At 40.1% G+C, this 26,667-nt stretch overlaps 1 protein-coding gene across 1 annotated transcript in view; it reads left to right on the top strand.

Annotated features, from left to right (window-relative positions):
* lamc3 (laminin, gamma 3) overlaps positions 1–26,667 on the top strand; it is a 146,308-nt gene that overhangs the window by 56,303 nt on the left and 63,338 nt on the right. The window contains exons 5-9 of the mRNA XM_034096525.2: positions 5,090–5,278; positions 6,856–6,973; positions 15,377–15,475; positions 16,889–17,025; positions 18,742–18,861. Coding sequence (XP_033952416.1) covers positions 5,090–5,278; positions 6,856–6,973; positions 15,377–15,475; positions 16,889–17,025; positions 18,742–18,861 — 663 coding nt within the window. The remainder of the gene's footprint in view (positions 1–5,089; positions 5,279–6,855; positions 6,974–15,376; positions 15,476–16,888; positions 17,026–18,741; positions 18,862–26,667) is intronic.

Below are 26,667 nucleotides of genomic sequence, written 5' to 3'. Positions count from 1 at the left end.
CCCAAAAGAAGCAACACATACATGATGTTGTGTAATTTTAAACCAAAACTAAGTCCTCAGGATGACTTTAAGACGTGAATATGGTCATTTTTGTTTTGTAACATTAAATAAAATAATAAAAATATTTAATAAAAATTTTTTTTTTTTAAATTTCCCGATCCCCCATTTTTTTCTCCCGATTCCGATCTTTTGAAAATCACGTGATCGGCTCCGATCCCCGATCACGTAATCGGATCGGGACATCTCTAGTTCCCTGTAGTGTGTTATATAGGTTTATGCAAATGCTCTGCAAAGGCTCAAATCCCAAAGTTGCCTGAAAGGCCTCCATTGGTTTCCTGTTGGAAGATTAAAGCTTGTTGTCAGAGTAGTCAAAGTCAAAATATAAACCTGAAAATGAGCATACAAGGGCCCCTTTAAGTGTGTAGCAGGGATGTACTGTATAGCAGCACCTGTTTACAAAATGTAGCACCAACCCAGGCTAGCTGTTCCCCCACTTTCAGTCTGCATGATAATCTAACTTTATTTTCCTTTATTGGACTGATTTTTATTTTATTTTATAATGTTGAACTGCTCTTACGATATAGGAAGTCAGGTATACTAAAATAAAAAAAGCAATTTAAACAACTTTCCTTGCTGGCTAAGATAACAATACAGATGATATCATATAACATAGAAACCAAAGGCTTCATTTTGCATTTCTCACTGCAGATACTGTCCTTACAGATTACTTTTGAATATCTGGAGAGGAGATTATGAGATTTCACAGCAAGACACGTGAGCCTTCCTCTGGTCTGGTAAATAATGGGGATGGCTGCTTTTTAATAAATGTAAAAAATAAATATAATAAATATCCTAACCTAAGGTACAAGGCACCATAGAGAGCGTGTTAGGTGGAGGTCTGCTCTGTCTGTAACAGAACACCAAAGGTCACACAGATATGTACGCAGCATGATCCCTCACACACTGCTTTCTTATCAATGCTGCTGCTCTGCTCCGTTGGCTAGTGCGACATCTCATTCGTCCGGCAAATTAGATATAAAAATGAGGAATTATTGTGCCTGGAGGGTTGGTGGTCCCTCTCCGAAATACATTCTGCAATAATACTAAGATATTATTTATATAGAAGGCAGAGGACAATAAGATGCTGTATTGCGTCACCTCTCATGCAGGTGTGGTGGAAGGTTTCATCTTCCACAAAATGTCCGTTATTACAGCTTTTTTCCATCAAGAAGTGTGGCTATTCTAGCTCATATATAATGTTTTTCCATATTTTGTAATTGGTTCATCCCTTTTATTAAGAAACATGTTTTATATGTCATTTATATATTACAGCTTTTTTATTTGTCAACTTATGCATCAAATTCCTTTCTTTATGTGTGTTATTTTATAGCCACTACCAAGACATTCTCCAACCTTTCCTTTTTTGGGAAACTTCTGTTTTATTTGATGAGTAGTTGAGAAGGAAGTATTCACATCAAAGTAGCTGATTTTATGATGCTTTTCAATGAGCAACCTTGAAAAAACATCTTATAACAATCCTTACATCCATATACATCAGCCCGCCCACTCAGGTCACACGTGCACAATTTACTGTCTGTCGCACGTACCCACCTTAAGACCCGCGGTGATTGAGCATTCAAAGCCGTGGCTCCTAAGCTATGGAACGCTCTGCCCGCTCATCTACGGTCTGCTGACTCTGTTGACTCCTTTAAAGCTAATTTAAAGACATTCCTGTTTGGGTAACCGGTGTGCTTGATTTGATTTATACTACGTTTTTTAGTTTGTATTCATTGTGTTTTTATTGTGTTTTGGTGCTTTTATGACTTCTTAACACGTGGCTTGTGTGTCCATTTATCATTGTACGATTCCTATGATGATGTTTTATTGTTTGTCAAGCACTTGGAGTGTATAAGGAGTGTATACTGTGCTGTTAGGGGCTGTGTGCAGTAGATATAGAATGAACATGGCTTGTGTGTCCAGACTCATCTCCATGAGACAGAGCCCCAAGGAGCAATATACTGTAGGGGCTGCGTCCACGCCTATATGGGCTTGATATGCAAATGACCGAGTCCTTGAATGCCCTCATCTGGAGTGTAAAGTGCTGCAGGACTGGCCTGTCAGGAGAGGTTGGTGCCACTGGAGTCACTGGGCCGTCCCTTGCAAATGAGTATAAAATAAATACAGTTTCTAGGGAACCAATTCTTAACACAACGACAATACATACAAATCACTAACCTTGTGTAAAGCTAAACATACAGTTTACTTCTTTACCTTAAGAAGAAACTGAACTATCAAAGGTGCAATTGAGTAAAGTAGACGTTATGGCTGAGAAAGCTGCAGGCCACCACCACATTGCTCCATAGTGCTGTATTCTAAAGTACCTCTGTTGTAATACTGTTGACCTTTCATCCACAAATGTGTGAGGCATCGTGTTTAGGGAGGTGGCTTCATCGATCACGAGAAAAAAGTCCTTTGTGCACTATGATTGTATTCATGTTGTGGACTCTGTTTCTTGTGTGGAGCTTCCACGGTGGCAGTGAAGCAAAGGCTGAGGAATTTATGGGAATTTAAGAGGTTGTTGTTTTGGGTGGGTAGACCTAAATGTGGTCAAGATGGCCAAACATGAGGGAGGCTGTGTGGAAGTCTTTGTGTTGCATCGGTAGAAAACATCTTTAAGTGATTTGCGCTGTCTCAGGTTCCCTCCCTGAGATAATACAAGCAACATACACCACCTTTAAACTGTCCTGCTACACTGCGCCTTGGTCCCTGTTTTTAGAATACATTCATATATAAAAAGTTAAAACCACTCACAAAGTTTTTAAATACATTCTGAAATCATCAATGTTTTTTCTCCTTTGGGATTTGTTCTTGGGTAAAAACTGAAAGTTGTGCAAAAAACTTTGGTTATTTAGTTTTCGCACCTATTTCAAAAGTTACAAGCCTAATCAGTGGGTGTTATCAGTGGTTATTGCCAGATGGGGCAAACTGCACCTACTACATGAATAATTATAATGTTTTCGAACAAAGATCACAAACTATTGCCTTTGGTTAAAAATGGGACGGGTTAATTTCCAGTTCACATTTCGAGTCCTGTGCTCCACTCTGGAGCAACTTCGGTCGACAGCATTATGTTCTTAGTTCTCTCACCCTTTTTTTTATTCCTGTTTAAGACATGATATTAATCTTTATGAGATCACAGGTACAAAGTATTCTGTGCTTTTAAAAAATGTCATACATCTGATGTAGCCTTTTCTCAAGAACAAGTTTAGGGCAATTTCATTATTTTCATTCAAGTGCTTGAGAAAGCCAATATGGCATTAACATCAAAGGCTGTTCATGGTAATCACATTATTTAACAAAGTCCTCACAGTTGTGAACTAAAACTAGTCACATTCCTATTTTTAAGTAAAGATAACAAACCAAATAACCAGAAAAAACTGTAAAAACAAAACCCATTAAACAGGAGCTGCAACTAATTAAAACATTATCAAATGTACGTTTTGAAGTTGCCGAGGGGGATGGGTATCCAGATGTTCAGCTTGCCCAGAGGCTCAATCCAGGGTGACAGGCCCATAATTAAACAAACAAAATGTCCCCGCTTCAGTTTGAATATGAATTAACTAGACATAACCTATTGATAAACCTGAAGTTATGTGAATAAAACATCACTTTTAGATAATAGTTATCTTTTTCAGGATAGTCTGCAAGCATCCTGCTCCAACACCATGGATCACATCACATTTTGAGAGGCTTTCAGAGTCAACATATCTTTGTGGGAATAAAGGAAATGAAACAGAGGCTCAGCAGTGGCAGCAGCAGTATACAGTAGCAGCACGATAAAGACACAGTGGATAAGAGCTGACAGCCGACCGGATGGATTTGTTCTTTAGTTGACCACCAGTGCCAATCTGAGCTGAGTCATGCTGCAGAGACTTTCTTTGTGGAGTGTCACTTCTTGTCAGATTATGTTTCCATTGGAGCAGAAAGATTGCAGTTGTGAGAACACAGCATAAATTCGAGAGGTGATAGACAGTGCAACATCAACTGGTTTCTTTTACTTTTTTAGGTGTTACTCGATTTATTATCTTGACTGAGCAAGTTGTGATTGATGTTTTATAGGTACAAATTGATAGAATTGGGAGGGATGAAACCCTCTCTAATGGTCACACATGCAGAGCACACACAGTGAAATGTGTACCAGGAATCAGCTATTGTACAGCGCCCGGGGAGCAATGAGGGGGGAAGGGGGGTGTCCGGTGCCTTGCTCAAGGGCACCACGGCAGAGCAGGAGGTGAACTGGGACCTCTCCAAGTAGCAGTCCACACTCCATATTTTAGGTCTGGTCGGGGACTTAAACCGGTGACCCTGCAGCTCCCAGTCCAAGCCCCTACTGACTGAGCCACTGCCATGTAATGATGTATTATTATGTAATAAGAGATTAAGCAAAGCTTTGTTGATGACTTTTAATAATTACGTTACTCATGGTCTTTGATGAATGGTTTCAGTCCCAAATGGAACAAAACACTCTTAATTAAAAGCCTTTCAAACGTTCACCTTCAACCCAACGTTTTTAACATGGGTTTTAAAGCAACTGGTGATCATTACATTTATTCAATAACGTGAACCCTGCCGAGTCTACTTATTTACAGGAAGGAATAATCATGTAGTTATTTCCGGGAAACAACAGAGAGCTTGCTTCATAATAAAATGGGCAATTCCACCTAAATCCCCCCACAGAGCGACTGGTAGACTAAGGAGGGATTTGATATGAGGGGTATGAGCGCTGTGATGTTGTGTTATCAGCTGAGTAATTTGCTCTTGTATAAACACGCATTACTGTTATCTAAGTGCCCCCTGACAGCCGATTGGCTCCTCATTAGGCCTGTGTGAAATGAGATTAGCAGCGAGCCTCTAAATTATGATCCAATCCCGGAACACATAATCTCTCAGACATTCACCCTCCCTCTGCCTCTCTCCGTCTATTTCTGTCTCCTCTCTTTCCACCTCCTCTTCCTGTGAGATGCTCTTTCTTCCACGTCTCTCCTCACTTGACCTATTGCTCTTTCTCATTCTTGTTTTTCCTCCACAGAGTGCAACTGCAGCGGGAGGTCTGACGAGTGTGCGTTTGACGTGGAGCAGCACCGCAGCACCGGCAGGGGGGGGCGCTGTGTGAGCTGCAGAGACCACACCGACGGAGCCCATTGTGAGCGCTGCAGAGAGAACCACTACAGGAGGTTTGATGAGGAGCCCTGCCTACCCTGTAACTGCGATATTAACGGTAAGCTGCACAGAGCCCATTGTTTGCATAATAACTTGAAACCCCTAATTATAATCCATGTAAATATCATTACTCACCATTTGTGTTCAGTCTGCCATGAGAACATTTAATTATGCTTAAATTGGAACGCCATATTGGCCCAATAAGGCGTCACAATGTAGCTACACAGAAACAGGACTCGTAGGATTAATGTTATTAATTCATTAATAACATTACATGAATAACGCATCGACTAATACTAAACTGCCAAACCTTACCTGAGTATTTTTCTGATTCATAATTAATACAATCTTGTTCGTCTTATCTCCTGAACATCTCATCAGATTAATCCTCGCCTTATCCTCCCAAATGACCATTAAAATAAATCCATGACTTTGATGTTAAGACTTCATTCAATTGACTTTGCCAGCTCATAGAGCCTATTGTGAACCCAGAAATGTTTAGTGCCCCAAAGTTGTATGATAGAAATGTATAGTGCGGGGTCCCCAGCACATAGAAACAGCTGGATGCTAACTTGCATGTTGAGCAATTTGCACAATTAGCATACGTTGCGTTAATTAGCATATGCAGACAATGGTCAAGAAATAGCTTGGCCGATTTGGAGAAGTTTGGAGTGATTTTGGAGGTTATTGAGGATTGAGGCAATTTCTCAAATGTTTGGGATAAAAAATTGCAGTTTTAACCAGAAACAGTCCACATTTGTAATCCCGTTGGGATGATTTTGACGAATGTAGGATTTTAGGAGACTCACTGCTATTTTTGATCCAAAAATGTATTCAACATCCAAAAATGTATTCAACATCCTCAATATACTATAAAGACCACACCAAAATTGTCGAAATCGGCCAAGCAATTTTTTTTGCTATCGCCTGCATATGCTAATTTATGCTAATAATGTATGCAATTTATGCGAATGGTGCACATTTTGCTGGCAGTTTCTCTGTCCTGGGGACCCGTACTATACATTTCTATCATAAAACCTTGAGATACATTTCCGGGTTCACACTGCTGGCAAGTAGACTATAAAGTTATCAATGAAAAGACTCAGTGCTCATTAAACACCGTCTAATTTTAGTTGCAGGGAAATGTTGGGGCTGTTATTTACATCATGTTGAGTGCAAAGAGAGCGAACCACAGAGAGAAATGGACAAATACCTTCGCTAACTTTCGCTCTTCATTTCCTAGGTACTGTAAGGTATCACCTTACCTTACCTTGCACACAGTTGTTGGAGTCCATTATATTGATCAAAGGTTAGAGCAGACTCCATTGGGCTTTCTTTTTCTCTCCAAGTCCAACAATACCCCAGCTGGTCTTTTCTCTCCATTAACTTAAGCTACAGTATGTCAGACACAGTGAGGAAGCAAGGGTATCTCCTGCTCCTCAGAGCTCGTCTCTGGGGCTTTTGAACAGAATTCAATAACAGGTATTCAGTTATCCCCGTCATGACAAATTATTAATGATGTACTGATGGATTTTTAAGTCCCTCCAACCACCATTTTCTTGAAAATACTCCCTTTCCTTGTTTCCGTGTACCCTTTTAACTTTTTTTTCTTTCTTCTGATCCATCTGCTGTCAGGTTCACTGAGTCTGCAGTGTGATGTAGAGGGAGGGTGTGCGTGTAAAAATGGCGTGACAGGGATGAAGTGTGACACGTGTCGGGCTGGCTTTCACTCGCTTGGCCCTGGTGGCTGCAGGTGAGAGACACACATGGTCATAAAGACGATTAATGAAAGAAATATTATAATTATAATAAGGCATCTTAAGGGGTTAATAGGAATAAACAGGTACAACAGACACACATACATCCTCCCTGTTTTGCAGTTGCACCATCCTTCTTCCCCGAGCTTGAATTGATCAAACTCCAAAGCAGTCGTAAACAAGAGGATTTCATTTCTCTCTGTGACACCACTGTGAATTAGTGACCTTCTTATCAGCATGAGTCAGGATGTGCTCTACAGAATCTATCTGCTAATAACCATTTCTAAAAAGGCAAGTCAATCCGGAGCACTTTAATTTTCCACATGGAAACTTGAACTTAAGAAAAACATCAACATTTGATTTAATCAAGATTTCCACAAATACTTTAATACAACTCAAAACAGGATGGTTTACTTATTTCTAACCTCTGTTAACCTCGAGGATTCCTACGTGTCACTTCTTGGTACATTTGTTGGTCGTTATTAACGTATATTTACTGAATTGTTTAATCCACATTATCTCATTATTAGAGTAAATGTCCATTTCATTTGTCTGAAATCTGATCTAATGAATTCACTAAATGCCAGACAGACAAACTAACTTGAATATATAGCAGCTAAATAGCTAGGTACTTCTCAAAAGTTGGTGGAGACTAAAACATGCCTACACAGAGAGTGAATATTGGACTTGGAAACATGGGGTTGCTTAAAACATAACTCCAAATGATTACTACAGCCTGTCCTCCTACAAAAAACGACCATTTAGGCCGATTGTTCAAGCCCTTATTACGACCCAGAGACACGTTTTAAAGTGTATGTTGTTTCTTACACGACCACTAGAGGTGCTCTAGTGGTCGTGTAAGAAACAACATGCTTGATTGCTAACGCTCCGGGGGGACGTTTATTCACAAATAACCCTCTCTGGAAAATCCTAAATTGTGGAATAGTTTGGCAATTTTTTGCCATTCTTTTTGATTCGATTTCTAGCGAGAAATGTATATTGTACTCTGAGAATCTACGTCCAGTCGATGTGTAGGATCTATAGTTTGATAGATATTACGAAGATGATTTGAGGTCTTGCCAGGAGAACGTGTATATGCGGCAGCTTCCATGTAAAGTTAGCGTCAACCCTCACGGGGTGAAAACAGTTTTTCCGGTCTCGAAGTTTTCATAATAAAACCGGATGCATTCCCCTCACTGTCAAATGATTACACAGTGATATCTGCATTACTCATCCACTAAAAAACATCAGTTTATCCTTGTTAATTACACAATATTGATTGGTTTAAATTGTGTACAATGGTTTTGTGTTTTTAACCTTCGATTCGGAGAAACAAATAGTTTTTTCGGAGTTTAGACACTACAGTTTCCGAAGTCACTACACTACCCATAATCCCCAGCTATCGTTTGGGACTACAACATCCGCCTTGCTTTACAAACCCCGTGATTAGTCCTCAAGCCCTGTGATTGGATGTTGGAGTGGCAGTGCGACAAGGTTACGCCGAGCGTCAACAGCTCTTTGAAATGGAATGGAACCACGATAGACTTTCCAAAACTGGAATTGGACGGGTCCAGCCCCCATGTTTTTGTTACAGCAGCATACTACTTTGTTCTACTCCACTACAATTCAGAGGTTGACCTGGTATTTTTACTCCACAACATTTATTTTAGTTACTTTGCAGATTCTGATTAATGATGTGAAATATAAACAACCCTTAAATCAGACTAGTTATACCTGAGTCAAATTCAGGGAAGGTGATTGTACTTTATCAGACTTCATATTCTTCTTTTGAATAAGAAAAAAACGTTGGGGGTATCCACAGATAATTGGATACCCCCAACGTTTTTTTCTTATTCAAAAGAAGACCTTAACTTAAAGTATTCTTTAATGTTTAAATAAAGCCTTATTAGTTTGTCTGTTTTGCACATCCTCCTATCTTTGGACGTCCTGCACTAAACTGTTTTATTGTAGAGATCACTGCAGTATCTTCTTCATATTATCTATTCCTGTGGTTCTCAACCTGTGGTACGCGTACCACTGGTGGTACGCCAGCTCCCGCTAGTGGTACGCGTACCACTGGTGGTACGCCAGCTCCCGTTAGTGGTACGTGGAGGAATCTGACATATAAAAAATAAATAAAAAATTATTTTTTATTTAAAGGTGGGGTAGGTAATTTTGGAGAAACCAGCTCGAGTGCGCTAGAATTTGAAAATACACAACCAGAAAAAATCTGCCACTTCCTCACAGAGCCCCTCCTCCAACACACAAGAACGTGCACATGACCAATGAGGGCACGTGATAAGTTTGTGCACAGATGGAAGGCTGACAGGCAGGTGCCATCCAGTTATTTTAGCCGGGGCGGCTAAAATGATTGGTCGTGCTTTTTACAGCGCTACGGCTTCCACAAATGACATTTTTCTATGGATTTTTTGTCAAAGCACTTAAGATATTCATTGCTATCGGGATGTTAAGAGCATTCCATGGAATATAACAAAAAGTGTATCTCGAGCCGGTTTCTCAAACTTACCTACCCCACCTTTAACCTTTACACATAACACAGACATATAAAATACAGGAAACACAACTAAGTAAAAAAAAATACGAAAAGCATTCGCTACATTGTGCACATTTGGGACATTAAGGTACACTACTTATTACTGCAAGAGCAGCTGATGGTAAGGACCTCAGACAACTTCAATTTAAAACAGGCTATAGGGAAGTGCCATCAGTTTGAGGCTTGATTAAATAACATTAATTAAAAAAGAAATCATACTATCAACATACTACAACGAATGAAAATAAGCTTGAGATAATTGAAACTGTGGTTTAAATTAGTTCTAATAGGCTATTGTTGTTTTTAGATTTAGAACCAAAAATGTTTTTTAAATGTATTTCTGGCGTTGCTAATTAAGACCTTACTAAAGAAGAAGCAAGCTAAAGAAAGAAGAAAGCTGAATGATGTTAAAAACGTGGCTCAAAACGGGAGGTATTCGGAAGACAGGTACAGAGGAGAATATTACCAGCGATAGTGAACAAGTGAATGAGGAGGAGGACAGTCATCAACCGAGCACAAGCGCAGGCTCCGCCAGCAACGCAAAAGTGATATGCACAGCCACTGTGATGGAGGAGAGAAGTGACTCAGGAAGAAGGCATTTGCTCAAAGAATGGAGAGAAGGCTGTGACCGAGGTCAAAAGCTGAACAAGCACACACTTGTCCTTAATTGTTATCTTTTTTCTTATCTTTTTTCTTTTCTTTTTTACTTTGCCACCACAGAAATGGCAATAGAAAACATCAGCAGACTGAAGATGAGCTATTAGCCCTGAGGCTCATCTGCTCCTGGAGGCTTCATTATTAAGGACATTTTCTCTAACATTGGTCATGTGGTGGTACTTGGAAAGCCAACTATTTTCTCAGGTGGTACTTGGTGTGAAAAGGTTGAGAACCACTGATCTATTCTATATTTCTATATTTGACCTTCTACTTTCCCCCTATGAAAGTATGTACTCTTAATATGTTTTTTCATCAAATATAACATAATTTCAACAAAAAAATTGAATAACGTTTTTTAACCGCTAGGTGTCCCTTTCTATCAGCTGTGCACCGTTATGGTGTAAATACAGCCTATCTACCAATTGGATCAGATATAAAAGTCAGCCGAATTAGTGTTGATACTGCAAGGAGACGTATTGTGTGAAAATAAATGTAAAATGTTGTGTAATTGCTGATATATTTATGATTCACGTCACATATTCAGTTTTGGCGGCAGTTCTTCCAGTTTGTCCAGAAGTCTTCTCATCAGGGCTCTATAAATAGAGAACTACGGCAGATGTGTAATATTTAATGCAGACAAACCGTGTATTACAATGGCGTTATGTGATGACTTTCAAAGAGAAAAGCAAGAACACTCGGAATAAAGTTCTTTTTTTTTTTTAATGTTTTCCGATTTCATGTCGCATAAACACCATATCCCGACGTGCATTTGCGGCGTGATCAAAACCTCTGAAAAAAGAAAGGTGTCTCAGAATCGAAAGAAGAAAACCTATGGGAAAAACACGAAAGCATTGTACACAATTCAAACCAATACATGTCGTATAATTAACATGGATAAACTGATGTTTTTTAGTTGAGTACTGCAGATATCACTGTTAAATCATTTGATCATTGGTTTTATTATGAAAACGTCGAGACCGGAAATACTGTTTTCAACCCGTAACTTTACATGGAGGCTGCCGCATACCTCAAATCATCTTCGTAATATCTATCAAACTATAGATCCTACATATCGACTGGACGTGGATTCTAAAAGTACAATATATACTTCTCGCTAGAAATCTAATCAAAAAGCGTTTTAATGGCCAAACTATCCTACAATTTAGGATTTTACAGAGAGTAAGTAAGTAAGTTTGTGAATAAACGACCATCTGTAACATTAGCATTCAACGGGAGCACTGGAGGGCGAAAACTTTAAAACGTAATTATAGGTCGTATTAAGCGCTTGAACAATCGGCCCATTTGGTCGTATGATTTGGAGGACTTGTTGCAGCACTAATATTGAATGTTTGGTTGATAATGTCTGGTGTAAACAAACAACTCTTTGCCATTTCAACTTTATAGGAAGATACTTGGTCTCTATGTTATACAAATAATTGGACAACAATGCAACATTTTTCTCAAATGTTCAAAAATGTCAACTGAAAACCTGTGGCAGCTAGAATAGCCCTCATCCTCTGATGGTCCCATTTCCGATATGGGAAGTCGTATTCCAACTTGTTCAGGAGCTTTGAGTCGTAATGTGGAACAGCCTGGATGCTTCAAGAAGAACATCAATTACGTTTAAACACACACTGAGACCTGTTTTCTAGTTGTTGTACTTTAGGGGGTGTTTATGTGAAATATTCGAGTCTGGAACACGTTTTTCAAATTATTCTGACATCATATAGTGCAGTAACAAAGATGAAACATCATTTGCATATCTTAACCGTGATTGTGTCCACTCCTGTTCTTCTTTTACAACCTTACAAGAAATGTTTTGAAAATCAGGACATACTTTTTTTTGTATTCCTGCTAACAGAGTCAAACCAAGCCAGAAACGTCTCCTCCCTGGCAGATGTAATTATCCAGTGTCATGGTGACCCAAGCCTAGAAAGCAGAACACTAATACATAACAAAAACTGTTCTACTAAATGGAGACTGGCCTGTTGCTTTGTGTCCAACTGACCACAACTTAAAGACCCCCCAGATCCAAGTCAGAGACCCTGCTGTCTCTTCCATGGTGACAGGATCCAGCCTCGCTGCCTTCATAAAACTGCTTAAGCACCAGCCTACCCCAAAAGTAAACGCAACCCTTTAAAAACCTCCCTGCTAGCCTGCAGATGAATATATAATGATTTAGTTAGGAAAGGTTTATCTAGTCTAGCATACAAAATCTATAATCTCTTTTGACGTATCATCTATTTATTAATAGGCTTTTAATAGATCAGGAATGTCATCTTCGTAATACAAGCTTATTCCATGCGTGTGTTTAATTCCTGACATTGAATTATTTAGTATGCAGGCAATAAATGCTTTTATTTATTTTTAGAGATACTGTTTGATGGTTCCTTACTGAGACAAAGTAATCACTGATTGTGAAACATATATTATGTCCAGATTGACGGCTGATTACAATTGTTTGTCTATAATTGAGGTGGTTCACTGAATAAAAACAAAATGACCTTGTCTATTGAAGAAACTTTTTGTATCAGTATTTGTATTCAGCTCTGATTTAGATTGTTTCCGTATGCTGAAAGAATGAGCTCAGTGGGTTTAATTGATTTTAAGATAGGTTGAGTTTCTTTCATCCCAGAGATATGAGGCTGATTTGGTTTTGAGGCTTTGCACACTCAGTCTGGTTTTTTGTTGCATCTTAAAGTTACATTGACCTACTGCATACATTTTGATGATAACAAGCAGATTCCAACTTTTTCTGAACTGAGAGTCCTCCTACTAAGTATGACTGCATGATAGTGTGTGTGTGTGTGTGTGTGTGTGTGTGTGTGTGTGTGTGTGTGTGTGTGTGTGTGTGTGTGTGTGTGTGTGTGTGTGTGTGTGTGTGTGTGTGTGTGTGTGTGTGTGTGTGTGTGTGTGTGTGTGTGTGTGTGTGTGTGTGTGTGTGTGTGTGTGTGTGTGTGTGTGTGTGTGTGTGTGTGTGTGTGTGGAGTCTAAGCAAGGACCTATAGAATGTCGGTGTGTGTGTGTGAGAGAAGTATGTTTATATTCATATTAAGTCGACCGTATCTCTCCCTGACCCCTCTACATGCAGAGGGAATGCTAAGATGCGAGGCCGTTGTCTCGCATAACAATGAATATTTGGTGTTAACAGTATTTCTCACCACATCACTCTGGATACTGTGACAACAACACACTCCCACCAAATTGAAATTCAGTTTTAGCATTTGTCAAACATTTACAAAATGTATTCTTGGGATTTTAAAGCTGCTACATTCAATTTTTCTATTAACAATGAATGCAAGGACTATGCGTAATTTAAAAGAGGTGATGATAGTAATTGAGCAGTTCAAATCTATATAAAATGAGAATTGGTTCGCCAAGTGAATTAATAATGAAGCCTCACTGTCACGAATGTGCCTCAGGGCTTCACAATCAGAGAAGCACCCTCTCAGATATTATTAAAGAAATGCAGTTTCCTTAGCTTGCTGTTTCCAGTCCTTTGTTTTTCACGAACAAGCCCCAACATATGATTGAGTGATTACAGTCCAGCTACAGTGGAAAGGCAAAGTGAGCTAGTTAAACAAAGTGGCAGATGTGGTTCTTATAAGCTCATGGAGAAAAGCCATTACCAGAAATGTTAAATAATTTGGAATCCCTCCGTTTATGTTTGCCTATCAAACACAGTAGTACCAGCCAATTACAGAACATTTGGTGATGACAAACCACGCCTAAGAAATATGTAAACCTATAACAACATGACTCAGTATATTAAACTTTGGCCAAATCCTGTTTGAAGTAAAGCAAACACTTCTCCCTCTCAAGTAAAGCGTTATGCACAGGTGATAGTTTGTCCTTTAGCTCAGATGTATCACCTCACTTAAACAGAAAGTTCCACATCAGCTGCAGCCATCTTGGTTGTTTTGAAAAATCCCTCAACAGCAAACTCTTCTGTCCGGTTAAAGTTACAGAACCCTTAGTAGATCACAGTCGTCTGTCCAAAGTCAAGGGGCCGCAAACATTTCCAATATGAGCTATTGGTTTTGCATCAGCCAGGTGCAAAAGAAACTCCCAATGAATGCTAATATTGCTCCCAGTTCATCAGCCTAAATGGTTATTATGCCAGCACTGTGTTCACAGCTTGTTTTCTGTGCCCATAAACGTCCGAACGCATCAGTTAATGCAGGTTTAAAGAGAGGCTCAAGATCAAGGAGCCTTTAGTGAAAACGCATTACTGATTTAAGAACCCTTGGAACACATTTCCTTTAATAAATATCACATGTTTTAAATCTATAAATCAACAGCGTATAATGATTTTACAGTTGACCCTTATTTTAGATGTTTCTCCCTCAAATAATTATACACACACACACATATGCACACACACGTGCCAACACGCACACTTTCTCGCATCCATGCAGTACAAGTTGGGTTGAGGTGAGAATTACTCAGCCCACTGGAGCAGAAACAAGTAGAGACGCCTCGCCTGGGGATCATTTCATTATTTGTAATAGTGCCTCATTAAAAAATAGATTTTGTGTTACAGGTGAAAACAAAAGTAATCAATCAGTGCGGGTGATGAAACGCTTTTTTGACATTACCCAACACCTCGCCTCGTTTTTATCAAGGTTGTTTACACAGCCTTTTAATTGTTGTGTTTGATTGTGTACTTAACCAAGTACCAATTCATATCTTTTCAAAAAGGTCATTTTTGTACCACGGTTTGGTTATTTGAAGCTAATGCAGTTGCACTTACAATGGCTTGGGTTTTTGAAAGCTAAAACAACTCTTGGCTAAATTGCCGTGGATAGAAATGTAGAACAAATAATGGAATGACTTGTTAGGACACACATACATTCACAGAGTGGACTAGTTATTAAGGAAAGATTCAAGGCCAGAGACAAGTATATAAATAATGGAATAAATGTGTTTCCACGATTAAACTTGCATCTCTATGGGTTTCAAGGTATGGGTGGGAGGGGTTGGGTTCATTCTAAGAACAAATGGAAGAATATCATTGTCCCAATTGGGAACCTGGATGATTGAACCTGTTTTTTCAATAAACAAAACATTGACCAAAAAAACAAACCAGTCCACATTCTCCAATTACTGCTCCTTGTTTCTTGATAATGTGCCTCATTTTCTCTTGAGTGCAATGGATGTTAATCCTGTTTCCTCCTGTTCCCTGCAGGCTCTGTGAATGTGCCTCCAGCGGCAGTGTGGGCGTCTGCTCTGCTCTGGACGGACGCTGCCACTGTAAGCCACACGTGGAGGGGCAGAGCTGCGACAGGTGAGTTATAAGATTCTTTATAACGTCACGTATGTGCAAATGACCTATGGTTACCAAGGTAACTGAGAAGGCCTCCACAATAGAACAACTAAAGACTTAACTGACCATTCATTACTTTGAGTGCAGAGTAAGCATTCACAGAAAAAATACTTTCCCCTTATTATGGAGCAAATACAAAAAGAAAATAACAATGTCTATGGGTTCCTTTTTAGATAAATCGTATTTATTGTTTTTAGTTGTGCACGTTATCGTCCAAAAAAAAGCATTGATGGTTTTTAGGAAATTAAGTCCACATTTTTAGGATAAAACGTTAACATTATCAGTCCTCAAAAATAAGAATCACAAAAGCTTTATTCGTCCCACTGCAGGGAAATGTACAGAGTTACTGCAAAGGGGACAGTGCAGATAAAAAGGCAAAAGTAGACTCACATAATTTTAAATAAAGAGGCACACATTAAATAATTCTAAAAAGTAGTATAAGGTGATTAAGTAATGGCATTAAAATGACCAAAAAAAAAGTATATGTTAAATATGCATTAGTTCAGATGACAGGTAATCACACAATCAGTATACTTTAGTTTTAAGAATATTTTGTATAAGCATTTCTCCCAGGTTTTGAGTTTTCTTCCAAATGTGGCGCCGTTGCAACACGTCGATAACCAAGTGCCTGCGCCCCTCTGTCTGTTTCTATCTCGCTCCTCAGGGATACAGGATCAAACAGATGAACTCACTGTGACATTAGCAATACACACAGCCCCAGGTCTCAGACTATTGAATAATTCTGTGCTCCCTGTTTGTTGACTTTTTGGCTGATTTCACGGCTGGTTGAGCAGGCTCCTCTCCTGTGTAATGTGACGAGAGTAGAGGCTGATTTTTAGCGCTGTTCCTGTCCCACCCTTATGCCAGAGAGTGTTTGTAGGTCAGTGCTCAGGACAGTAGCGTAGGCAGAAATGTACTTTAGGGTGGGCCTGTAAAAAATAGGGTGGGCCAGTTTTATTATGACCAACAATCAGTTTTACCGTAAATGAGTTCGGTTCAGAGGATAAAACACATACAACATTAATTAAACTCGATATTTGTTCACTTGAATTTCACTTTGAATGCTTGGATATTCTCAATGGGTGAATACATTTTTTTATAATAATAATAAAATAATTAAAAATATTTTTTATTTTTTTAAATGACACCGAAGCTTTCTCAGGGTGGGCCAATGAGTAAACTGGGTGGGCCTGGGGCCACCCTGGCCCTATGGTGGCTATGCCACTGGCTCAGGGTCCTCGCAGCTGAGCTCCATTTGGCCCCATCTTCCATAACACAGCAGCAACCAGCAGGCATGTGATAAATAGCTGCAATGAGGGGCAATATTTAAATGTTGTAACGCATGAGGGAATGTTTGTGTGTGTGTACCTACAGATGCAGGCCTGGCTTTTTCAACCTACAACACGTAAACACAGCAGGCTGCCAGGCGTGTTTCTGCTTCGGCCACTCGCTGGCCTGCTCCCCGTCCAATCGCTACGCTGCTGTCCACATCACCTCTGACTTCCTTGAAGGTATGTCTAAGACTTGCCAGATATTAATAAGGTTTCTTTGTTTCTGTGGGGATGTTATTAATCAGCAAAAAAGAAAAAGACCGGGGGTTTACTTTGTTCTTTCTGAATTTGCACCGTCTTCATTTTCCTTGATTTCTGTGTTTTATTGTGCTATAATTAATAAGTGTCTTGTTTGTTATTTTGTCTGTAGTTCAACCACATTGAATTGATGTTTGCCCTTTTAGCTTAACCTACTGCAACTTGAAAAGCCTGCAATTCTACAACACACAGACTAATAAGAAATACTTTCCATCAATTTACAACCCATGAAGATGTAGACAAAATGCTGCAAGGGAATATAGAACCTGCATTCCTAAAGAGGACATATAATGCACATTTTCAGGTGCATATCAGTATGTAGTGTCTCTCCTGGGACATGTCTCCATGCTTTAATGTTCAAAAAGCTCTTTATTGTTCTCATACTTCCTGTGCTGCAGCACCTCTTTTCACCCTCTGTCTGAAACCAGAGCCCAGTCTGCTCTGATTGGTTGGATTGTTGGCTCTGTTGTGATTGGTTAACCGCTTAGAGATGTCCCGCCCCTTAGACTATAACGTACAATGTGTTACAAAATACATAAAACAGTATTCTGATTGCATGCTTCAAATGCAATGGCAGATACTTTGCTGAAAACGATGTATATTGTTATACATATTATTATTATTAGTTTTATTATGTTCTATTTGTCAGATTTTATTTGCAATGTTTCTGCAAATGTTTTCTTTATTTGCTGTGTGTTGAGTTCTCAGGGCCACAATAGAAAAATAATCTGAACACATCTCCTGTAAGAACTCAAAGGTTTATACTCTTTGTCAGAGTTGGGTGTAACGCGTTACTGTAATAATATCACTTTTTTCGGTAACGGAGTAGTGTAACGCGTTACTTTTATAATTCAGTAATCACACTACAGTTACTAACATTGCCCCGACACGCGTTACTTCGTTACTTTTATAAAATAATCACACTCACTGACAGACACGAGGGGTTTCCGCCGCAGGTTTATATACATGTAGGTCTATGTAATCTGCGCGACTTGCGAGACCACATCTCCACGTGCAGTGCTGCATAAACATGGCTGAGTCTTTTCATCTGTAAACTCCCTCAACGGGGCCGCTTGCTCTCTTTTGTTGATCGCCCTCTCACGGGTGAACAGTTCAATGTCCCGCTTCATTGTAGGAATTCTGCCATGTCTCTACCACTTTAGTTTGACCATCTCTGTTATGGAATACTAAATAAATAAGTAATTAGATACCTTACCGTTACTGCGCTCATAAAGAATGATAAGAATAATGCGTCTTGAACTGATTTCATTAATTAGTGTCTTGACGTTTCACAGACTGTTAGCTTGTTGTGGTAGGCTGGTAGCCCACTAGGTGTGCCGCAGTCTGCGTGATCTGCCTGTAGGGAGGGGTGGGCCGGCCCTGGGAGTAAAGTAACGAGTAAAATAACGAGTAAAATAACGAGTAAAGTAACGAGTTACTTTATGTAGAGAGTAACGAAGTAGTGTAATATATTACTTTTTTTTTTTTAAAGTAATATGTAATATGTAATATATTACTTTTTTTTAGTAACGACCCCATCTCTGCTCTTTGTATACAAAGCGCATTTACCATCCAGACATCCTGTGATGCAGAGAAAAGCCGTGATTCATGTTCTGAAATGTTTTCTTTCATCTCCAGATCAGGACGGCTGGTTGGGGAAGTTCTCTGGAGGGCAGGAGTACCCCCTGCTGTGGAAGGAAGGTGAAGTCTACCTGCTGCCTCTTACTGAGGAAGACATCGGCTTCTACAAAGCCCCCGGTAAGTCGGAACAGAAAATAGTAGAGATCTGTGTTCATCGATGAGGACACATCGTTACCTCTGGTTAGATGGTCCCCAGGAAGCTTTTGTCGTATTGTTGACATTTATGTTATTAGATAACAAATCCTCCAGTTGTTGCTCTTCTTGCAAATATGTTAATGATACCGAAGCGTTCTTAATACCCATAGCTTGTTCCTGTTGTTTCTTAGTAAGATTAATACGGGTCTCTGGCAGCGGGTCATGCGGCAGTTATTCTGACACCGTTTCCTCCAATCTGTTATCAGAGCCATTAGAAGATAAGGGAATAAGCTGGCCCGGCTACAGGATTTAGGGCCCATTTTCTATCTGCCGCCCAGCAGCAGGGGCCTGATGGAATTGGATGTCTTGGCCATGCTGGAGAAGCAACAAAGTAGAAATTGGCTCGGCTTCTTCTTGTCTCCGCTAAGTCGTTTCTAGGCATCAACTCACAGGCTCTCCAGCCACCATGCAGCTCGCAGCCAGAAGCAAAACAGGAGCAATCCCATTAACTCTGCATCCTGGAGGCTTAATGCCCAAAAGGCACGATCACAGAGAAACGGCTCCATTTGGAGGCATCTTTTTTTAGAAGGATGAAATGCTTACAGCGGGATGTGACAAAGCCTGGTGGTCAGGCATCATTTGTAAAATGGTATTATGAATGTGTTCATAAGTCACGGTTGTGCAAGTTCGACTGTGTGCATGTGTGTGACGTGGGCATGAGTCCATAATGAGTGCTTTGCAATGTATGTGTAATTAAAAATGTACATAGTTAATAGTTTCTTTTAAAGTTTCTTTCTTCTTCACACAGTTTATAGTCTCTGTTGGCCACGATGCACAGATTAGTGGCCCGACTGGCCGACAGCAGCTTTGTGGCAGCATGCTTATCTCCTTCGCACAGTGCTTGTTTGTGTTGTTTCTCCACATAATAAATGCACAAATGTGTTGCCATGCCATCCCTATTAATGATCTCATTTTCTCTAGCTGTGTTTTTTTATAGGGGTGCATGTGTACAGTTACTTTAAAGATTAGACCGGAGTGGCAGCGGCTTTGAAGGCAGCTCTGAAATTCCCTCTCTTCCCCACTGTCTCTTCTCTTTTATATTTAATTAGTAAATGTGCTGAAATCCCGGCACTGTGTGTTCACCGACGCACCAGATAATTCTGAGTGACAAGTCGGAGTCGGACATCATATATGAAATGCAATTTCTGTGATTCCCAGGAATGTATTTGTTACCGTAGTGTGTCTTGGCTTCGGGTGTCAGACGAGACAGGATTCAATCATATAGGCTTTTTTTTATCAAATTGAATTTGTAGAGAACTAGTGTTTGGGATATGCGTCACTCATCAAGCTCCACACATATCATCCAGCGCTAAGACGTCACAGATATTGAAGAAAAGTGTCTGACAAGGAGTCTTTGGACCAGACAGAGATAGCTTGAGGAAGAAAAATAATCTCAATTTGAATTTCCTGATTTCCTCATACCAACGCCACTTATGCCTTTTACTTCTGTCATCTTTAATGTCTTCCAATCACTCATAGGACATAAGAATGGCTCCTTCTATTTCACTGCATGCAACGTTTATTTTTTGAAAACATCTTTCAAACTCTCTTGTCCAAATGACTTTTTCTCACCAGTAAGTTCCCAATGTGCAAAGCCACTTGTCCTCCTCCTGACCCTGGACATCTGCTTGACGGTTGACACACGCAGAGTTCAAGTCCCCCCGGAGTCTGAGCAGACTGAACACTCGAGCGCAGCTGCCAGGAACTATCACACACAAACCTCAAGCACCTCCTTAAACAGTCGCTCTGACCTGCCTCCAACCACCGCGGTCAGCACTTGAGTCTGCTGGACGGTAACCGTGGCTCTCGGCTGAGCGGAGTTCCACGCTGAAGGGCGGAATCGTATACCACGAGTCCGTACAGCCATCTGTTGAGAATCTTGCCATGTTGATCCTTTGCACAACCAAGCTGCTAAGGCCTGAAGCGGCAGGAAGACAAGACAGCGAAAAATAACAAAAAAGATGGAAAAGTAGACAACATTTGAATGAAATAACCCTCGAGTCGAAGGCAGAGGAGCAGCATGTGGCTGCTCTCGTGTTCAGGAGGGGAACAGAGAGCAAGAAGAGCAACGAGAGCAGCTCCAGGCTACCTGTCACTCTGATGCAAGCAGCCATTGCAGCTGAGAGCCTCACACAACCTGAGCACTAAATGCACCCAGCGTCTGCATATGAGCCTGGCTGGTGGCCTTGTCGCCTGGAAACATAAGCCAAACAAAAAGGAGATGTAGCCGAGGGAGATGAGAAAATTGGGTAGAGAGATAGCGAGACAATAGAGAACAACAACAGGGAATAAAGAGTGCGGAGAAAGAGAAGCAGAGAGAAAGCCAACTAGTGATTGAGTAAAGAGTTCAGTAGGCTTGACACCAATGCAGTGATACTTGCTGTCTGGCCACTTCTAGAAGTAAGTGTGTATACCCAGTCTGCATACTCAAAGCAGGCTTGGTGAGAAGCCATCACAGCCTCCGATTGGCTGCATGACTTTCGAATCTCTCTCCAAAGCTCTGTGCCCCCTGCATGTTGTGTTGTCTGGACACAGTCAATCTGTCTGGCACGCTCGTTACTCTCATTCATGGTGTTACGCTTGGTTGCTCACACACACACACACACACACACACACACACACACACACACACACACACACACACACACACACACACACACACACACACACACACACACACACACACACACACACACACACACACACACACACACACACACACACACACACACACACACACACACACACACACTGCAGGACTGGGCACACACAGAGGAACTTTCATGCAACTGGTTTCAGGTTCAGAATTGCATTAAACATCCTTTCCAATGTGGACAGTTGGACTGCTGAACATAGCCAGTGTCACGCAACTTCATATCATTTGACTATAAGTTGCCAGCGAGGTTGGTCAATGTTAACCTGTAGTATTGTTGCATCTTTGCATCTTATTTCGCGTTGTTTATTTGCTGGGAGATATCAACGTGTACGTTGTGTATCGCTTTTTCTTTGTAAACTAGCCTGCTTCTTTGTTTCATAATGATTTTCCTGGAGCCATTGGTGCATTAATGCTTATTGATATGCTGAGGAAAGAACACGATCTAAAAGAGATACATTCTCGAGGTGAAGGACTGGCTACTCAAAGCAATCTGTGTCAGATTAAGCGGGTGTCGAGAGAGACAGAACTAACTAGCCTAACATAATATGGATTGCAATAACAGCAGCAGATTTTCGAAGATGAGCTGATAAAACAGAAATCAAATGTTAGCAAATTGTTTTATCAGCCTTCATGTTAATGCCGGCCGTTTGACAAAAAGGTCAAGAGAGGACAATCTCCTTCTGAAGCACCCAAGACACCTTATCGTGTTTGTAATATTTTGGTTATAAGGTTGAATCAGCGTTTTGATTGGCTGTTTCGGACGGGTATCAACTGTGTTGCTCTGGGCTTTACACCAAGCAACTCAATATAGGTGCAGTTGAGAGAGAAATCCAAACTTTCCTGTCTTCCTATATTGTATCTCCTATCAAATATTCTGTTTCAGAAAGTAGGCCCGCCAATTCCAACATCCGAAAGATGTCTAGAGAGGGGATTTCAGACACTGTTCGACAATATCTGGAGCTCTTTGTTTGAGCATGCTGAGGCCTTAAGGCCGTTAAGACCGACAATAGCTCTTTGTCAATTCATTTCATTGTGTTCATCTCAGAACACAGCCGCATCGGCACAGTGGTGCCGACGCCAAGGGCTCAGGAAAATGCTTTGAGTGTGTTGATGTGTTTCCTTATAGGGTGACGGTGAGCTGTTTGGCTGCAGTGTATTTCATGTGTATATGAATTGGTCTTCCTCTACTTATGTGGTGTATATTTCTTTAAAGGATACCTTGTGGTTTTTGTTCATGTATTCCACCTGCAGACAGTTTAGTAAAGTGTAGAGTGGATCTGTTTGAAAGTTGAAATGTTGTCACTTCGCCCTCTGCCCTCACATGTCTGCGTTGTGGTGGATTGGAGCCTCGGTGGGACCGTGTGTGTGAGAGGCAGCTTTGATTGAATTGAAATTGAGTTGATTTAATTCGGTTGGAGCAAAGTCTAAACCGCTGATTGATAGTTTGCTCCTCAGCCATTCCCCAAAAGTTATAGGGAAATCTATCAGCGGTGGCTTTATGTGTTCCTGGCAGACTCGGCACAGTCCGTGGACTTCAGATCATTCTGACACATCCATTCCATTTGTTTTGAAGTTGTTGATTGAACGTGCATGCATCATTTATTTAGTTTGACCCAGGACTGTATGTTACCTTGGAGCACCCCAATGAATAGCTTTCAGTCATGTATTGCAACTGCAGGCAGTTGAGTAGGATGTAGTGAGTGGATCTGTTTAAGCATGTATTCTGATACTCAGGACTTAAAGGTGGGGTAGGTAAGTTTGAGAAACCGGCATTTTTTATGTATTTTTTGTCAAAGCACTTCAGATATTCATTGCTATCGGGATGTTAAGAGCATTCCATGGAATATAACAAAAAGTGTATCTCGAGCCGGTTTCTGAAACTTACCTACCCCACCTTTAAGAGGCCCTATTATGTTTTTTTAGGTTTTCCCTTTCTGTAGTGTGGCACTGGCACAACCCTGTAAAAGCAACATCTGTTGATACTATAGTTACTATCTTGCTATGGGTTGAACAAACAACACAGAAATTGCACATCTGAAAAGTAAGGAGGTGCCGGTAGTCAGATCTTAGGACTGTTGGCTTTCCCCCTGAATCCAGTCTTCATGCCAAGCTAGAGCAATTGTTTCCTTCATATTGAGCATACAGACATAAGAATGGAACCTAGTGATCAACATATGCATGTGTTGCCCTAATGCTTAAAGTACTACACAGAAGAATGTGATCTCTCAGTTGTAGAAGGGATAGAAATATCCTTAAATACAGTACATTATGTGCAGACTGTGGTATTTAGAGATTGCTAAACTTTTTAATTCTCCCCAATTTGTCATGTAAGATGAAATAATGAATACGCATCCATGGTAATACACAGACAGCAGATCACACTTAAACATGAATAATCCTTTCATATCGTGAAATATGTGATTATAGTGATATATAGTGAGTCATTGCTTTGGAGAGGGGCCCGCTAGTAGTGGCCAATCCTGGATGCTCTATTAGGGTTATGAATAATTATGCTGTGGAACTCCCGTCCTCACAGACAAAAAGAAGAAGTACCAGCAACAACAAGAATGCAAATCACACCCCAGCAGAATAATGGCCAGCGCGCTGCGTCTGAAACACGACCATAGGGAACTCTTTAGGAGAGAATATTAGCTTAGTCACACAACAGTATTACTGGACTCATTACCGACCATTATGCAAGGAATGTGCGGTATGCGTTTCCTATTAATCATTTAAAAAGTAATATCTGTTGACTTTTATTTTCTGTGAACATGAGTTTCTTATATTACTCATAATTATAGTTTGTCAGTCTCCAAATAAAGGTCATTGCTTCTTCCCGTTCCCCCAACAATAGTAGCCCTTTAGAGATTTCCCGACTTACTAACGCAACACAAAAGGAGCGTGTGCTTGCAGATGCTGTTCTGTTAAGTGCATCGAGTATAGTATGTCCTCAAAAGAGAAGGCTGCAGAGATAAGGTTTAAATAAATAAAACATTTTGTTACTGTTTCAAGCTCAGATACTTAGATCATTCATAATATACTTAATATCAATGAATATATAGTAAATCAATTGTGATATTATTGCAGTGGAATAATGTGGGAGGAAAATAAAGAATAAATAAATGATTATTGATAGTATTGCTATCCATTCATTTATTTGTTGTGTTTTTGCACACTTGAATTTCCCGTTCAGCACATTTTGGCTATTCTAAACGCCAATCAAAATGCGACAAATCCCTATATTACTGTTTTTACACAAAACATATGTGGAGATAATTCGCCTTATATCAATAATCATTTATGTATTCTTTATTTTCCTCCCACAGCATTGACCATTCAGCAGCCATTTTAGCTAGTACAGTAAATAACTTGAAATAACGTTAGCCTAACCATAGTTGCAAAATGGTGCCTATGGAAACTGTTGACAGCAGGTTACAGTCACTGATCAAATACCATGCGTTGGGACTTGGGGAAAACAATTCAAACTCTACAAGTAGTTTATTCTATACCTGAGTCTTTTTCTGGTATGTGCTTAATTTCCACTGGTATGAGTCATGGGCTTTTGACTCAGGAATACTGATTGGAATATTGATTCCATTTCGACCTCTCATATCGGCAGTTTTTCCACAGGTTAAGATGTTTAAATGTGAGAGGACTCAATGAAGGCATTCCTGTCTAGTTGGTGATGGATTTAATCGAAGTCTCTTTTTGTTCTCGGACCGGCCGAGTTATTCTTATTCCTCGTTATCAATATGTATTGATTGTGAAACTACACTGAGATGTCTGGAAGATCATTTGACTTCAAAAGGAGTTTTGTTTTTGCTGGTGATGATTGTCAGGTTGGTTTTCAAGCCTCTCCCCCTCTCCTGATTGGCTGTAATGATCTATTGATTCTGAAGGCACATTGGTACGAACGATGCCTCATTGGACTCGGGACATACAGTGCTATTGATTGGTCATGTCATTGAAGACCTCCCTTTTCCATCACGGTCTGTTTTTCATTTCCTACAAATACTAAACCCACAGCGTGGAATGATAAATATAAACAACACAGTGTTCAATCATTCGTGTATCATCTCATTAAAATGTAAATGATCAAAAGCTAACAGCTATGACCAAAGCAATATTTAAGAACGTGAACAAAAGTTCAATAGTTAAATGTATTATTGATGTACTTATATAGGTTTGCAGGTATTCAGAAAGAAGAGTGACACAGTTATAAACCACTTGGGAACAATATATATATATATATATATACTGTATATCATTAACTCCCTAGCTAGTGCCACTGCAGCTGAATAGTAGCTGGAGAGGTACAGCAACAATACTAATATAATATAAAATCCAATACATGTAGTGATTGGTAATGCAAAAAGCATTATTTACTGGACCATGAAATGCATTAAATGCAGTTTAGACTTAATTGAAAGAATAATTACAAAAATACATTAAAAAGTAATAACTTGTTACTTTAACTAATGACTTTAACACATCGCTGAGTTCATTACCGACAGCAGCCAAAACCTCAACGGGGAAGCCGTACAAATGAGTTGTAGGTCAGATAGAAATGGAGTAAACTGTCTGTAAATGTTTGTGTGAGAGTGAGCTACAAATAGAGGAAGGGTCTGCGGAGGTGATGACAGGCGGCTGTCGGCTGATTGGACGATCATACAGTGGAATGCTCTGAATGACGGCAGAGGCCCCTCACAAGTCAAATCACCCACTCAAGTCCTTACCCCCCACCCCCCCAGAGGAGCTCAGGATGTACTTCACACACAATTACACTACAAAACAAGGTGGCAACCAAGCATGCAACCTGTCAGGATCGCCCACTCGCTCACCCAGAGCTGACGGAGAATGGCAGCAAAGTTGTTGTTTCTTTTTCAAAATGTTTAGGATTTTTTCATTTTTAGATCATAACTGGTTCAAGTCTTTCTTCAATAGATTAGATTCAACCAGAGTGCAAGCATTAGGACAACACAATGCAGTTAGCATCCAACCAAAAGTGCAACACAAGTATTAAAGGGCAGAGTTATTCATATAATATAAATATATACTGTACATATGACAGT

This window comes from Pseudochaenichthys georgianus, chromosome 12 (genome assembly GCF_902827115.2).
Source record: "Pseudochaenichthys georgianus chromosome 12, fPseGeo1.2, whole genome shotgun sequence".
Taxonomy (NCBI): Eukaryota; Metazoa; Chordata; class Actinopteri; order Perciformes; family Channichthyidae; genus Pseudochaenichthys; species Pseudochaenichthys georgianus.
The sequence above is the reverse complement of the archived record's forward strand: the minus strand, read 5'-3'. Positions and strand labels throughout refer to the sequence as shown.